This window comes from Sminthopsis crassicaudata, chromosome 4, assembly GCF_048593235.1.
Source record: "Sminthopsis crassicaudata isolate SCR6 chromosome 4, ASM4859323v1, whole genome shotgun sequence".
Taxonomy (NCBI): domain Eukaryota; kingdom Metazoa; phylum Chordata; class Mammalia; order Dasyuromorphia; family Dasyuridae; genus Sminthopsis; species Sminthopsis crassicaudata.
The window spans coordinates 134,834,064-134,851,990 of record NC_133620.1 but is presented as its reverse complement, the minus strand read 5'-3'; the positions used below and the strand labels follow the sequence as shown (position 1 = coordinate 134,851,990).

The 17,927-nt window shown below is 34.4% G+C and overlaps 1 protein-coding gene across 9 annotated transcripts in view; it reads left to right on the top strand.

The window, feature by feature from the left end:
- Positions 1 to 17,927, top strand: part of ARID1B (AT-rich interaction domain 1B) — a 523,204-nt gene that overhangs the window by 461,122 nt on the left and 44,155 nt on the right. For all 9 annotated transcript variants that reach the window (XM_074309447.1, XM_074309444.1, XM_074309443.1 and 6 more), the window contains one exon: positions 16,761 to 16,906. In XM_074309447.1, the coding sequence (XP_074165548.1) occupies positions 16,761 to 16,906 (146 nt within the window). The remainder of the gene's footprint in view (positions 1 to 16,760; positions 16,907 to 17,927) is intronic.

The following is a 17,927-nucleotide window of genomic DNA, read 5'->3' as shown; positions in this document are numbered from 1 at the left end:
TCCAATTTTTACTTAGAAGATGAATTGCTTAGTTCAGCTGTCCATGCCTTGAGTTAATTTGCATACATGTGAAACAAACTTTAGACCCTATAATTTGTCTAGAACATCAGGAAACTTTGTGTCCTGATCTTCTGCACCATATCACACCAAATCTGCATTATCCAGATTATTAGCTCATTCCAGCTTATATTAGCTCATTCTTCTTGTTTGTTGTTTGTTGTTGTCAGTGTTTTTGTTCAGTCACGTCTTACTATCCATGGCCTTGTTTGAGGGTTTTTGGCAAAGGTATTGGAGTGGTTGGCCATTCCCTTCTCCAATTCATTTTACACATAAAGAAACTAGACAAACTAGGTTAAGAGACTTGACTAGGGTTACACAGCTAATAAGTGTCCGAGGCCAGATATGAACTCAGGAAGACCAGCACTCTGTGCTTGGCTGCTTCCTAGGTTATACTATCTATACATTGTGCAAGTTAATGAAGATCTCAGTTATTGAAAAGATGTTTATCCTACTGATCCTGTATAGGTTTTTAACATTTTACCCAGTTGTAAGAGAACTGTAGACTTTAAATTTGGTTTGTCTCTAAGTACTAAAAATTGACCTTGTTAGAAAACAGCTATTACTATAATATAGTCACTTCCAGCCAGTAAATCTGAATTCTTTGCATCATTCAACTGTGCTTGCCTTCTTAGCTGCACCCTGGAAGGAAATGATGGCTCTGTAGATTCTGATTCAGATCACTCTGTGTAGTGTAGACACTTTGCATCTGGAACCTATCATCTTGTAAGATGAAATGCTGTGATTGTATAGTTACTGCCACTCAAATGTGTTTGGATTCTTTTCTCCCCCTTCCCTCTCTTATTCATCTTAATTGGTAGTGCAAACATATCTTTAAAAATCTTCATTGTTGTGTCTAGCTATTACATAAGAATTTGGTCTCTGAAGAGATGAGTTGTTGCAGTTACTCACCAGCAAGACAATCTTACATTTGGGAACTCTTCCTCTATAAAGAAGAAAATGGCTGGGGACTCTGGGCTGTTTTGAATGACAGATAGAAAAGAGCTACACTAGAATGATGCAAACTGTATATTGCACCATGCTTAATTTTAGTCTGAAAGCCAAGTATCCTCTTCTTCCTGAGTCTCAGTAACTTTTGAATAGAAAAAACTAATAAGAAAAGTCATAGGTATATGCAGGAAAGAAATTATCTAAAACAGAATAAGATGATCTGTCTCCATTATTACGATTTTATCTCAAGATTCTTAATATGTTTTATATTTTAAAATTTTAGTAACATGCCTAGTTCAGTGCCCTGGGTTGTTGTTTTTTCCCTACATTTGAATTTCAAAATTGCTTTTGACCTGTTTTGAAAACATAAAATGCATGACTTGAGCTAAATCATCTCCCTTTGTGTTATTGCTGAGTTTAGTTCACCCAGAGCTGCCCATCTTCTAACTTGTGAATCAAAGCATTTTTCTGTGGTTTGTTTTACTGTCCAAAAACATAACAAAACAAAAAACTCAAGCAACTGAATAATCCTATTTTGCCAATTTTCTACCCAGAGAATACATTCTCATTTAATACTTTAACTTTTTGTAAGTTATATCAGGTGCCTTATTCACTGAAATAACTTACTTTTAATGAATTAAATAATTTATTTTCCCAATTTCTACCACATCCACAAGCTGTTAGGCTTTTTTTTTTTTTAAACTTAATAGGTAGTTGTGAGAATTTTGGTTACAATTAGTTAAGTTTAAATTCCTCCTCAGATGAGAAATAGTCTCTAGACAACAGCAGGAGGACAATCATGGTGTTACAGAGAAGTCATTCCATGAGTATGTAAATTAAATGAACAGAAGTTTGCTTCCATTCCAACAAGATTCAATTTTTAAAAAATAAAAATAGGACTATGTTAGTGAATCTTGTTGTCTATACAAAGTTGCTTATGTCTCTGAGTCACACACATATTTTACAGATAGATATATTTTACATACACACACATCCCTTTCATCAGCCTTTCTTCAGTGTTGTGCATTTATAATTCATACCCCACGTTGTTGGTGCCAGCAAAGCACTCTTTCCATATTATTTTCTCCTTGGCCAGGATAATGCAGTATTGCTGATGGACTAGGAGCCACTGGCAAGGAAATATATTAATGGAGACAGTGCATTAAAATGTCAAAGGGAAAGGGGTAAAAAAAAAAAAATCTTCAAAACATTTCAAGCCCTAGTTATAGCTAGTTTTTCCCATAATGGGTCCACATGCTCAGAGAATAGTGAGTGGTTGCATTGCTTAAGAGTTTAACCCTTTGTCTCTCAGAAATGATAGTAATCTTTGAAAAACATTTTGAAAGTCACAGTTGCAAATACAAAAGATGAGGAAGACTATTAAAGAATTTTCATTCATTTTTGTGGTTAAATACATTGCTATATTCCTACCTTAATTTTGAGACCTTTAAATTTTGGAATCTAGAATGGTGACTCTGTAGCATATTGGGATTAATGCAGCACTTCTATATTATTATGTGCTCATTTTGTATAGAATGTCCCAGAAATGGATATTTCTAGGCTTTGCAAAGGTAACCCAAAAAACCTTCAATCCATCAGCCAACTAATATTTCTTAAATCCCTGTTGTGTGATGATGCTAATCTTGTTCCTGACTGACTCTTAACCAAAATTCCAACAGAGTCTTTAATAACAATACAAAGTATCAATAAACACAATATTTGTTGACCACCTACACACACATATTCACAAATAGGATTGTAAGTGTGTCCACCCACAAATGTACACACAGTATCCTCTGGAGAGACTTTTCAGATAGAAGAGGAGCAGGGGTTTAAAAAGGGAGAGACCATCTCTGTGAGGGGCTACAGATTGCTTCAATGTTTGCATCCAAAGGGCAGCACTTCTCTCTTGGACTTCTCCCCTTAAACATTGTTACTAATAGGTTTCTGAGTTTTTCTTTCTCTAATGGTTAATAGTAAAATATGTTGTGAATGTGGCTAGAGTGCTTGTGAATAAACATAGAATTGGAACCAACCTTCAGAGCTTTTCCTCAGGTTTCTGCATGGAGATTCAGGCTAATGAACGGAACAAAATCCCCCAAGCCCTTCTTGCTACTAGTATTCAGATGCAAAATTGTGTGTTTTTAAATTCTGAATTTAATCAAATTTCTTAAAGTTGTTGGATGCAAAGTTATAGAACTTCTAAATTGCAACCAACTCATCAACAAATACCAAAGTATTCATCTGAATCCTATGGTATGGAAAAGTAATATATTTAATAAAATAAATTTTAATATCTGCATAGGTAGTAGATTCAGCATATTCTGAAAGTCCTGTAAATAAATAAAAAAAAAAAAAAACTCAGAATAATAGCATGATAATAAAGGAAAAACAAGAACTAGAGTCCAGTGTAAATAAAGTATCGATTTAATGTCCCTCCCTCCTTCCTTTCCAGGGAGTTGAGTTGAATAGGTAGCCATCAGATTTAACTTGGAGCAGCTGTACTGGATTGATTGGGTGAAAGTGACATTTATATTCTTCCAAATTCTTCCTGTTATTCTTTTAAGTCGTTCATCAACCATCTAAAGCAGAGATTTTCACTGTCTCAGAACTTTTGTCAGGACTGAAGTCAGAATTTCAAAAGTTTGTCTGTTTTACCTAGAATCCTAGTTCTCTTATCAGCCTTACATACCTTGCCACCCCTCACTCTCCCTTCTATTCCGGCTATACAAAGCCTTCCACATAATGAAAACCTATTCTCTCTTAACCAAAAATTCCCCAATGGTCCTCCCTGCCCTAATCAAAATTCACATTCCCTGAATGCTGTGAGGATCATTCAGGATAAAGGTGTTAAACGAGACTAAAGGAGAATTTGATACTACTTATTATAATAACAAATGAATCTTATTGGGTAAAAATATGAGGGAAATATGTTTGACCTATCTGTCTGTCCAGCTCTCCCTTCTCCCCTCCCATTCTGCCCTTTTTCAGGGAATAAATTATCACTGGACCCTCCAGTAACACTAGAAAAACACAGTTTTTCACCTGCACTTACTTGGCACACAGAACCCTCAATTCTCTGTTTAAAATAAAACCCATAAGAAAAAAATAGTTGCAGACAATAAAATTATTGGCTAACCCAAAGAACCTCCTACATTTTACATTCCAAAGTCAGTGACATGAGCCTTTGATGTCAACTTCTAAGACAAGAAGGCTTGCTGCTAAAGGTTATATGTGCCTTATCCCCCACATTTATCTCTCCTAAAATTTAATAGTCCTGGCAATGATTTAGGATAGGTGGAATAGTTGGTGTATCTTTTGAAAAATATCAGTACACAGCATGATTATTCTGTCATTTGGGAAGACTTTGGGAAGTAGATGCTATTATTATCTCCATTTTGGAATTGGAAACTGAGGTAGAATGCTGTTAAATGGCTGAGGCTGTATTTGAACTCGAGTCTTTTTGACTTTGGATCCTGTACTTTATCCTCTGTACTACCTAACTACCACAATTTTGAACAAATTTAATTAGTAAACTGGTAATATTTCTGGCTAGACACTCTTTGGTGTATAAGCTATGTAGGAATTATAGAAAAAATAATTTTTAAATGTCAAGTGACATCTCTATTCATGCTGCAGCAAATAGTTCTATGTAAATAAGTACTTAAATAAAATTTTGAGGTTTTTTTGTTTTGTTTTGTTTTGTTTTTTTCAAAGTTGGGAGGAGTGTGAGTGGTCTGGATTCATGATTTCTTTAGTTTGGAGCTTTCCCGGAAAGTGGACACCTTCCATCTAAGTAGAGTTTACATTCTCAGAGATTGTCTGGGGCACTGATAGATTAAGTGCTTGGGATAACCATCAAATTTTATTTGACTTTGACGATGGCTTTGTTTGAGGTAGGGTTCATCATTGCAGGAATGACAATATATAACTGACAATTCAGGGCAGATTATTTCCTTCTTAAAGACTGTCAGATAATGATGATTTCTTAGTGCAACTGTTCTTAATTGAGGCTCCATTTCCCCCCTCCACCCTATTCTCAAAGAGAGTGTGAGTACACTTTCATCAGAAAAAAATATACATCTTTATTTTAACTATCCTTTGATTTTTTTTTTTTTTTTTTTTTTGTAATTCTATGTCTTTTATGCATTTAAAAACAGTATTCTGAGAAAGGGTCCAAAACACAGGAAGAGGTTAAGAACTTCTGCCTTTGGGTAAAAGAAGTATGTAAATATAAAGATATAACCTTATTTACTCAGTCTTACTTTCAAAATGTTACTTTCCCAACAGTCATCTTTGTAAGTAAACTCCTTAAACCAGGGTATCTTAGGGTAGTAAAATCCTAAACAAATGCCATTTTTAAAGTAATGCCAATCTTTATGTAGAAAGCAATTGAAATAAAGACTTTAAAAAGGAAAAGATTTCTAGGTAGAAATGCAGCAGAACTGATTGTAACTTTATCAATAGTTGTTTTTCTTCCCAGAAAGTATTATGAACCATATTTTACTAGGCAGAAGTATTGTGCCATTTGCACCTTGTCAAAACTGCATGTAGTCATGAATGCCTCAATTCATAAAACTTGCAAGCTTAATTAGCAGGAAATTAATAAATAGCTTGGAATTCTTGGGCAAGGTATGCTCATGGAAAAACTTGCCTATGAGAAAAAGACGGCACTTGGCTGTCTGGTGCTGTTCTCTCTCTTGATATGCTGCTGTGCCCCACATTGCCGTTGTGAGCTTTCTGGCAACTAAAAGGAAAAATGCTTAAGATCCAAATCTTTGGAGTGCTTTTGGAGATCAGAATTCTGGTTCAATTTCATATGGCTGCCAGTACACAGAACAACACAGTGGAACCATGTGGCCAGGAGACAAGCCAGGGTTCACAATGGAGAGAAATAGTTATCATCAGCTCTTAATTACTGTAAGTCAAAGCCCAGCTAATGTGCTTTCTCTTCTCACTCTGAAAAGGGAGTAAGTATCTCTCCCTCTAAAACCCTCTAAGGCTCTGTTTTTCAGATAGCTGTGACAGAAAAGGTGAGGATAATTAATCAGTACTTTGGGAACAATTTCAGAAAAGTCCTTTTGGTAAAGAAGTTAGTTACCTGAATTAAGTCAAAAAATGGGATTAAAGGAAGTGCCTTTCATAGTCTCTTCTATCTCTAGAGTTTATACATGGAAAAGAATCCTTATCTGGACCTACCTTATGAATGCGTATGAAAGAAAAAAATCTTCTTTGGATGAAAGAAGTGTAGGGCATGATGAATCTGGCTTTTTAAAATCCATATAACTTGTCATAGTCATATATGAAAACAACTCTTCTTTGGGGGAGCAAGCGGGATTAAAATCTTTCATAAGACATAGAAAAGGACATATGAATGTTGGGTTTGTAATGCTTAAACTGTATCCTACTAACATTTCAGAATTCTCAGCCCTACATTAAAAGGTAAAAATGAGAAAGGGAGTGTTTTTTTTCAGATTCTTGATAATCTCATAACAAATACCACAGAATATTACAATAGTGTTTTAAATCAAGAATCTTTTTTTTTTTTTTTTTTTACTCTGCCAACCCTCAATCTTGAATTCACCACCTTACATTCCTTCTGTAGTTATACTTCCATGGTTCTAAATGACACTGGGAGAGATCATATCCCCAACACCATGTGAAAATTGGGCCACAAAAGTTCCTGTTGTCTAGAACGAGTACTTTCTGATGTTTATCAAAACTTTTATTCTTTCCTTATAATGTCTATATTGCACCCCCCTCCTTCTGTGTTTTTTCTTTGCTCCTAAAGCTCCTTATAGCTCTCCACTCTACTCCAAGCTTATCCCCTACAGATGCTATTCACAAAGTTTGGATCATAAACTCCTTTATCTTCCCAAGTATTTATTCATCCTTTTTTCTTGTCTCTGAGGAAGTGATGACCATTTTACTTGCTAATGTCAACTACTTTACCTGTGTCCTCCCCATTACCTCATCTTTCTTTTAGGGCTATTAATAATTCCTGTCTTGTTTATCTTCTTCAGTTTCTTCCTGCCTATAGACTTCATTTGCCCCTTCTACCTAAAAATGTGCTCGAGTCTACCCTACCCCCAAAAAATTTTTTTTCACCTGCTGTCCCTCTCAAACTCTTGTCTCATATCCCCTTTCTCATACTCAATCTTCTAGAAAGTTCTTTGCTTACCACCTTGATTCTTTTACCTCCAACTAACTTGTTGTTATAACCACTGAACCAAAAATTATCTCTCAGAGTTTGTGTGTGGTTTTTTTTTGTTTGTTTGTTTGTTTTTTTCACTTTCTTATCTCAACTACTAGCATGGTCTTATGAATAGGAAATATTTTCTTGAATTCAAGTAAATTCTAAAACAATATCTGGGGCTTGAGACTGAAAATTCTGACTAAACATTTGGAGATGGGTGATAAATATTTATACCAAGAAGATAAAGGATGAATTAGGCAGGTAGGAGAACCAAGACAGAGCACTGTTAGAAAGAAGAAGGGTGGAATGAAAGGGAAAGAGAGACACAGAAAGAGACAGAAGAATAAGGAAAGAGTTAGCTAGTCAGAAATTTTTAAAAAAGAAAAAGAATGTCTTTTCTTTGAAAAATAAATGTTATTTGTTATATGAGATAGCTTTCTGGAAGGAGGGATATACTGAGAGAAATTCTATATATATAAAAACAAAAGCTATGAGGAAAAAAACAATCTTTTTTTTTTTCCCCCTTAAGTCACAGCAGATGAGAGCTGACAGTGAGCCATCAATTTTAGCAATGGCTTAAGTTAGATTTCCTCTCCTTGGATCTTAGGGCCTAACTGAGCTGATAACATAAATTACTGTAAGTTAGAAGTAGCCAAACACACCAGGAAAAGAGAACAGTCATTTTGAGTGTGAGGGTGTGTGTGTGTGTGTGTGTGTGTGTGTTTCTAATCCATCCATTCATCTCAAGATTATTAGGGGAGATTTTATTTTTGCTGTTGTTTTTTGTTTGCTTTTAATTGAATTCCTTGCTTTAGAACCAAAACATATCATCACTTAACATTTGGAGCTCTTCCTATTCTATCATTTTCAGCTTTAGACTAAGTATTTCATTGATAAGAACAATGGACAGCAGTTCTGTTACCAGTTCAAACTAAGACATGTGCCTTCTAACCACCTAATAGGAATAAATGAAATATCATTTTCTTATATTGGTGATAAACTAGTAAGTGATATTTTAAAACTGAGGTGGTAGTATTAACTCAAAATTATGTAATTTTAAACAAAACAACATTGGCATTTAATGCTCAAAGAAAGTAGCTAACATAACCCAAAAAATATGACCAGTAATAAGAGAACTATGGAACTATGTCACACCTAGCACAAATTACAAAATATGGAGCCAAATAGAAACAAATGCTGACTAACTGTTATTTCTTTCCAATATATGTCTATGGGTAAAGGTAGACTTGTTCAAAAGAAAAAAAAAGTGAGAATATACATTATATAATGCTAATTTATAATTTGAAGTCAAAAGCTCTTCCTTTTTCCTTCTTGTATCTGGCCAAATGGCAGCCAATCCCACTTCACTTTCACACAGGGCTTGATTTCCAGCCAGAGCAACTTGCATGTCAAGAATAATATGTTATTTTGCCACCAAGGTTGCTAATCTCGTGGTCGTTATGGGCATACTAATGGATTAGTCACACAGAAAATTGGCTGGAGGTTGGCCATTCAGTTGTGGTTGTTGTGTTTTTCCCCTTCTTTCACAACACTAGATTTCAAGTTATTTAGAATAAATTATTGACTAAATTCTCCTATGTGCTTCTGTAGATGTATATTCACCAAGTTAAGCATTTGGAAATCTGCCTCATTCCAATGTGTGTGTAAAATTAGTTGGAGTTTGACAAGAAGATTTAAAATATGTAATACAATAAAAGGTTCTCGTTCTCTTTCTCTCTCTCTCTCTCTCTCTCTCTCTCTCTCTCTCTCTCTCTCTCTCTCTCTCTCTCTGTGTGTGTGTGTGTGTGTGTATGCATTGAAAACGCCAGAATAATAGAACTTGAAACAAACATGACCATTTGGTGATCTTGAGTTCTTGATTTACTGATTACTCTTAGATTTAAATAAGGATGATCAATTGCTCTTACTTTCAGCCTGTTTTGTTGATAGACACTCTTATTTGAGTGAGGATGAATTGTGAATTAATACATATACTGTGATCTGTAACAAAAAAATTATATGTGAATCAGCAGTTATTTGACAAGTTTTCCCCCAAAAAAACTTACTTTTCAGTGAATATAATTTACATGCATAATTTTCAGATCCTGTCCTGGTTCCTTCCTTATTTTCCTTCTCTCTTGCTCTCACGCTCACTCTCTCGCTCTCTCTGCCTCTGTCTTTCTGTCTCCATCTCTCTCTGTGTGTCTCTGCCCCCCCCCCCATCTCTGTCTCTCCTCCCTTCTTTCCCCTATTCCTCTCTATTTTTTATCCCATGGGTTTAATTATTATGTCTATATTTCCCAGTTCATAATTCTATATATTCAGCCCCAGTCGCTTTATTTTTAAATCACCAGTTATTTATTAATATTTCAAACTGGATATTCCAGAAACTTTCAACCTTAACATTTCCAAAACAAGATTCGTTATCTTTGCCTCCTAATTAATACCCACTGTTTTCTTAAACTTCGAATGTCTCTGGAAAGCAAAGGCTCTGTTTGCCTATTTTTCCAACTTCATTGTACTTTTGACTCCCTGTACTCCCCCTTTCCATTCTGCCATCCAGCCAAATGTGTCCTGTTTATCACAATTTGCTAGCCCTCTCCCTTCTCTTGCCCTTTGCACTCAGGTACCCATGCCCAGCAGTCCTGCCTGCTAACCTCCGTCTCATAGAATCCCTTTCTTCCTTCAGTATACATAGTCCAAACACAATTTTCTTCTAAAAAACCTTTCCCAATTGCCCAGCTGTTAGTGCCTGCCCTCCCTTGCTATGTTGTATTTATTCATGTACTTTCTCCTCTTTTTTATTCTGCATGTACCTGTATATGCACTTGACTCTCCCCTCCTCCCCATTAGAATGCAAGCTACCTGAGAACAGGGATTGTTTCATTCTTTCTCTTTTTATCCCCCAGCAAATACAAGACATTTAATAAATGCTTATTTGTTGAGTGATGTATTCTCAAATGCAGTATTTTTGGAGAACATGCAAAAATTCATCAGAATGGAAGTTTTTTCTTTGTTATAAAAGCATCTTTTCCCCCACCTATTTTTAAAGGTTTGTGGTTGTCAGTGCATCACTTTGCTTCTCTCTGCTGTGTCCCCATGCCACTCACCATCCAATCAATTGCCAAACCTTCTCAGTTTCTTTTCCTCATCTCTCACTTTATAGTTGTTACCTTTCAGGCCTTTATCACCTCTCATTTGAAATATCATCAAGCATCAACAAGCATTTATTAAGTGTTTACTATGCACAGGCACTGTGCTAAGTTCTTTACAATTAGTTTCTCATTTGTTTCTCACTACAACCTTGGAAGGTTGTTATTGTTTTCTAGTCATTTGGGTTTGTCGGTTGTTTTTTTTTTTTTTTTTTTTTTTTTTTGACATAGATAACTAGAGTGATTTGCCATTTCCTTCTCCAACTCATTTGACATGAGGTAACTGAGACAAACAGAATTAAATGTCTTGTTCAGTTAGTAAGCATCTGAGGCCAGATCATGAAGATGAGTCTTACTGACCCCCAAACCCAGTGTTGTATCCACTGTACCACCAGCTGTAAGAATTCATTTAGAACCAAAATATATTGACAGAAGCCCTTCTTCCACATTGTTGGAGAGAGAAATTGCCTGTTCTTTCAACTCTTAAGACTTCAGCTTCCTCATTTAAAAAGTGAGGGGGAAAATTGCATTTTTATTTAAGTTTGGTTTATTTAGTTTTATCTAGTTTACTTTTACTTTAAATACAAATTTTTCCAAATACATTTATAATACATTCTATGGATTTTTAGAGTAATATCTTCACCTGATAAATGTCAGTGTCAGTGGAAAATCACTCTTTCCTTGCTGCCTTCACTCTGAACCATAGGAAATGGTCATTTAAAAATTGCTGTTCATTCCTTTTCCTCATCAGTGCCATGTCCTTTGTTGGCAGATGAATGTGTGCTGTTTTAGGTAGCTCCTATGTGGGTGAAGGGAAAACCCATAAAAAAAATTATGTGTGTGTGTTTAGACTAAGAAGGAGGAGAGAAGTCAGGAAAATGCATTTACAGAAACATACTCCTGAATTACTCTCATTATAATAACCCATTTGGTGTCATAGCGTGACAGATTATAAACACTTACATCTAGTCTCAACTCAAGACAGATTTAAATAAAGTACTTCTGGCTATTGTGCAGGTCAGTGTGTTTAAATAACAAACCCCCAAATCATGCTTTTGACATTTAAAAGAGAGAGAAAATATTGTCATTCTGTAGACCTGGCACAGATAAGCATAGGGCAATTTGGTCAGTACACTGTGATTTGTGAGTGCAGCCTAACACAGTCATTTTCACAGTGTGCAATCAGTAGCTACCTTAGCAATGTGTCAGCATAACAACAACAAAAATTCTTTTTAAAATGTTTACCCCAATTACCCCCCTGAGATACTTCCATGCAGTTACTGCCATAGCCATTGTAGGCTAAGATTCTGGAGAATCAGGACAGCAGTAATTTATTACAAAAACCATATAGGCCTAAAGACTCACTGAAATTGAAAACCCAGTGCTCACAGCCAAAAGGGTCAAGCTACAGCATGTGCTGCTTTTGAACAAGTATAGTGGTGTTTTAGGAGAGGTACTTTTTTGCTCTTCTCTTTCACCATCCCTTTCCTAGTCTTACCTCAGACAGATTCTTTGAATTCTAATGAAAAAAATTAACTGTGATCCACTGAGCTTTCTTGCATTTATTTGTAGAATTTTATTTGTTACTATATATTAGAAAGAAATTTTGGTCTACCCTACAGATGATAATCACATCTGTAACTTAGCTAATATTTAATAAAATCAAGTTAGCAGCCTTCTGGAGTTAGAATGAATAAGAAACTTTTCATCTTGAATCAAATAAATCATCCATTGTAGCAATAATCATTAAGGCTCTGAAGTACTCAGTTATTCACAGAGGTCATGTTTCCTACCATAAACTAATATGCTCCCAATTTCTGAAACTCAACAGTTTGTACTATGTATGGTTGTGCTTTTTTGTTTTCCATTGTGTGCCCCCTCTTGCTTCTTTACATTCACCAATCATTTTAAGGAACTCTTCCAAAGCTATATTTATGCATACACATTTAGTGGTACTAGTTCATTGCCTCTTTTCTTCATTTTGATTTATAATTGGCCTTAGGAATTATGGGGTTTAGAAACCAGGAAGAATCATTTCCTCCTGTATACCTATGAAGTCATCCAAACCAAAGGACAAACATCCTTCCTTTAAAAAGAAAAAAGTTGACAAGGATCTACTCAATGTTTTTGCTTTCACTTCCCATTGCCTGCATATCATCATGTCCCTCATATCCTCCTCTTGAAAAGTGCAAACACACAAACACACACACACACGAGAATCATTTTTTAGATGAGGAAAACAAAGACTATAGTGAGGAAGTCAATAGTCTAAACTAATGCAGTCAGTGAAGAAGCTTAAAGTAGAATGCTAATTTACCTTTATTTAGTGCTTCAAAATGCTTTCTTGACAATTCTACTATGAAGGAAAGAGTTCAGTTCTCTGGATCCTCCCATCTACTTTTTTCCTGCCATTATTTTGGTATTGTCTCCCATTCTTAGGGATGACTCACATGAGGGTCACTGCAAGGAATGATCTCTATTTCTGACTGTAGTTGATACTAACTGTACCACAACTAGTACACATCACAAAGACTATCAATGTTTTTTTCTTTCATTTTTTTTTTTTATCTTGTTTAATGATTTTAAAAATTCTTCTTTTATCCTGGTATTTCCTTAAAAAGATCAAATTATGTTAAATGCTACAATGGGAAAACTGGACCTAATAAGTATAAAACCTCTTTAATATCATTATTTAGTTGGAGAATAAGTGTCAGCAATTAACCAAAAAAAAAAAAAAAAAAAAAAAAGAAATAGGACTATCTATTCACATGTCAACATAAATTTCTTCTCTTGTTTCAGGAAGATTAAGACTTTTTTTTTTTCCCCTCTCTCCTCTTCTACTTTTTATTAAGTTGCAAATCCAAATGAAATGCTTCAATAATAAAGCAAAATGCAGAAGAGTCTGGCTTGTAATGTACTGTGGCATTTTAAACAGAAAAGAGGCAGTAAGAGTTGAGCCTTGTGAGGAGGCTATTCAACTTTGGGAGATGATCAAATAAAGAAGTATAAACCAAAGTTGTCATGTGGTGAGATTTATTAAATATGGAATAAACTGAAAAAAGGGGATGAATTCTTTTTTGCAGCAATGATCACCCTGACAACATACAAAGGAGCACCGGATCTTGCCTGTTTTATTTAGCATACTAAATAAATGATCCTAAAGGCAGCCTCCTTTCTCTGTAGTGCTAGTGATTGAAGTACCTTTTTGCTAGATACACCATAGTTTCCACCTTTAGGGAACTTCAACAGAAGGAAACTACTTATCACACTCCACTGAGGGAGACAAGACAAATGACAATCTTTCCAATTACAAGTGGCCCCTACCAAGCCTGTCCTCTGGAAATAGGAACAGCAAAGTATAGTAACTTGGAAATTGTTCTGGCAAACACTAGGAGATCATCCTTCCTATTTATATACTTGGCAGAAATTTCATCCTGACTAATGGCTTACCATCCAGATTACCAGTAATTAAACACTGTATTTTAGATAGATAAAGATAGATATTTATAGATGTATTATACATATAATTATATATTTATAAATATAAATGTAGTATATGTATCCAAACATACGTATAAAATATCTGTAAATATATACTTTACTAATAAATATATACTTTACTAATAAGTATATTATACATTTATATTATATAATTATGTATTTTTACATATGTTATATAGTTTGAGCCACAATATCCTATAGACGATAGGTTATATTCTCTTTTTATAGACGAGAAAACTAAGGTGTTTAAAAGGGTTAAGGCACTTGCTTTCAAGGGCATTTATTTTTTTAACTACAGGAACTTAAATATAAGTCTTTTGACTCTCAGTATATTGATCTTTAGTATTTATTGTTCAGTATTTACCTGCATTCACCATAATCAGCATGCATTTTGTAAATAAGAAAATTGAGGCTTGGAAAAGTTAAAGTGACTTATCCAAGATTATACTCTATTATTCTTCACTTCTGCTCTCGTACTTTTCCTCACCCTGTTCTCACTTCCAGACTGCTGAGATTATAGTCTCCTTGAATCCAGCCCCTTCCATGGAAAGCTCAATGCTTGGGGCTACTATTAACAACATAATTCAATTACTTTGTGAATTAAAAAGCATTTTACAGGCTAGCCAGAGAACATGGCTCTTATGGCATTATTTTCGTAGGAGAAATGTGTCCCAAGTTCCAACAACTAATTTACAAATGAACTTTTGGAACACACCCCATTCCTAAATTGAGGACTGCATGTACACCATTCATTTCCCTAAGAAAAAACAGGAGGTAAATCCTAAAGCATACCATTTGTTTTATTTTATGACAGCTGCTTAAACAGTATATCAACCTTTTTTGGGTAAAAATATCAAAGAAGCAGAACAAATATTTTTCAGTTAACTCCAAAAACCAACATGATGATGCTCTGACCTTAAGTGTATAGAAGTGTTTAGCAGCTGCTGTGAAACATATTTATAAGTGTTTAGTGACCCAGAGGTTAATCAAAATGAGTTTGGTGATCTCAGCTCAGTTCCTAATGGACTGTATTTTGTATTATTCCACTGATTCAGCACAGTTTGTCATAGTCAGGCAGTCTTTAATCAAAGAAGCTTATCAATGGAATTGAGAGGGAAAGAAGTAAGGACTGACTCATTTCTTCCCAAACCCTTCCCTAACCATCCTTTTACCCATTTCCCCCTTTCAACATCATCATTCTTTGGTAAAAAGACTTTTTGGCAAGAGAAAATAAGTTTGAAAGGTTGGCAAAAATTGCAAATTTAAAAATACAGAGTGAAACCCTCAGTTTTCATTCATTGTCATTGTTTTTTTTTTTTTTTGTTTGTTTTTTTGCAATAAATGGTCTACATCATTTTAATTTTTATTATAATCTAGAAATATAAATGCTTCAACTAAAATAAAATTAAAGCTTTGGAATATAGATACAACCTTATATCTGATGGCTATTGATAGATTTTTTTTTCCCATTGTTTGCTTACATAGGAAGAGATACCTATAGCTGTCTTATCTTTCATTTTTTTGTGTGCTTTAATTTCTGAAGACTTGTCACATTACTTCTTTTTATGAGATAAAATAGTGCTATCCAAAATTTGGAAAGTTTTTAAAAAGATACGATATTTACATAAGAAAAGCTTGACTATCACACTAGAACCTTTTAAAGTTGTTGCCACGTGACCATCATCTTACTTTTTGCTTTGTAATTTTTCCTGTGAGAGTTGTACCACTCTGCAATTTAAATTCCTTTCCTCCCCACATCTCATTAGAAACAGTCAGAGAAATGACACTCTATGATGGTGTCTCCTTCATATCAAAGAATACCCTTTGCCTTTTTACACAGGGAAGATAAGCTCTTCAACAGAGCAAAGGACAAAACTAACTTTTTTAGGGGAGAGCTGAGAACAGAATTAAGGCTTAGGTGATGGGAGAACCTTTACACAATACCATTGGACTGCTCTTTAGGAGAAATTTATTGAGTGGACAAAAAAAAAAAAAATAGAAGAAATCATTTCCTAAACTATACTACTCATAATTCTCAAAATTACTGAAAATCAAATGCTTTTACTACATAATTTTTAAATGTTGAAGCTAAATCCTCAGAATTACGGGGGGGGGGGGGTTTGTTTTTTTTTTTTTTTTTTTTTTTTTTTTAAGAAAAATGTTATCTTGAAAAAAAAGTCCTTGTATATTACATCTGAAAATCTGGAAATATTATGGCAAAGAACCACATGATAGAAAGAAGGTCAAATAAATTAATTCCTCAAAATAACAGCCCTTTTCTTCTCTGACGAGGTTCAGGGTTTTCAAGAGGCTATTTAGTAATTGCAATAGAGGATGAGATGAGTTTGTCTGGGTTTTAATATAACTTATTTTGCTTTTGACATTTTTCTACTGATTTTGCATCTCCCCTTCCCTCATTTTTCTCCTGTCCATTCTTCCTAATTTTGAACATCCTGAAACACTTAATAACTGCCACTTAAAGATTTAATAAGTATTATCCTCAACAGCCTTATTAATACAAGTCCTGGTATCTCTGTTTTATAGATAAGGAAACTGAGATGTGTAGACATTAAATGATTTACCCAGTTACATAGCTAGCACATTTTGCTACCTGGATGTGAACAGGTCTTCTGTCTCTTTCTTAAAACTTAGGTATTTGTTTATGTCACCTGTATGAAGAAATCTTAACTAAAATTATTAAATACTTTATAAACCTGCTTAGTTACCTGAAAATTTCTTCCCCACCTTTTCTTCATTGCTTCTATAAGAATGTAGAGGTAAAAATCATTGCTCTTATTTCTGCCATGGGTAAATTTTCCTGTCAAACTTTGTTAAACTTTTCTATTGTATCTTATAAGGCATGTATTGTCAACATGCATGTGTCTGTGCTTTCTCTTTCATAGGCAAGGCAGTTTTCCTGGCATGAATCAAAGTGGACTTATGGGCTCCAGCTCTCCTTATACCCAACCCATGAACAACAGTTCCAGCCTGATGAATCCACAAGCTCCTCCCTACAGCATGACCCCCAACATGGTGAATAGTTCAACAGGTAATAATGTACAATACTATATGATTTCTGAAGGCAGTACTTCTTTTTTAGGAAATTCCCAAATTTAAACAAACACACATACATAAACATACACGTGCACAAAATACACAAAAAACACATACATAAACATATACATGCATAAAATTCACCTTTCTAGGTTTCACCAACATGTATTTTAAAAAAAGAAACACATAAGAAATTGGATCTTTTGGTAACTTGAAGAAAATTCTGCATTCTGAACAATGAACCTACATCTAGGAAGCAAACAGAACTTTTTTATCTTTTCAAGATTAGCGGATCCAAAATTTAGCTAATGTCTCAGAAGTTACTTGTTCATTTTGTTTTTATTGGTAAAGTATATTGTTGTCATCAGGAACTAAGTAGATATGCCTTTTAAGCACTCTTTTTCTTTGACAAACTTAAAATTATTGCAGAAACTTAGGGTAAATTCCATAATAAAACCCATGCTTATGCCATATGTCATGTAAGAGAAATACATTTCAAAATTAGGTTTCTAAAGAGTTATTGAAGAGCCAAACAAGGAGGAAAACAGATTTAATATTTGGAAAAATGCAAATGTTTAGAAATAGGCAAAAAAGCAGAATCTTCAGTAAATACAACCCTATGTGCTATCTCTGTGAAAAAATTATATGAAATCTTTAAAAAATTATACAATTTTTTACAATTCTCAATTCAATCCATTTGAATTTGTAACTGCTGAATTTTCTCAGGGTCATACCCTGTTAATATAAAAAGATAAATTCCTTCATTAGAGTTTCTAAATTGTTTAGCAAAAATATTACAAAATCTTGATATCTGAGGTTTAAGAACCACTCCCTTCAACCATTCCATATTTATACTACCTATGGATGAAGAACATCTCTATTGTACATATAAAAGCTCACTGCATTTCAAGTGATATTATTAACTATATTTTGTACTTTGAAAGATCACATTTTTGGATGGGATTACTCTCCTTTAAGATGACAGATTGTAACTTAACCTGTTGTTAACTACAACA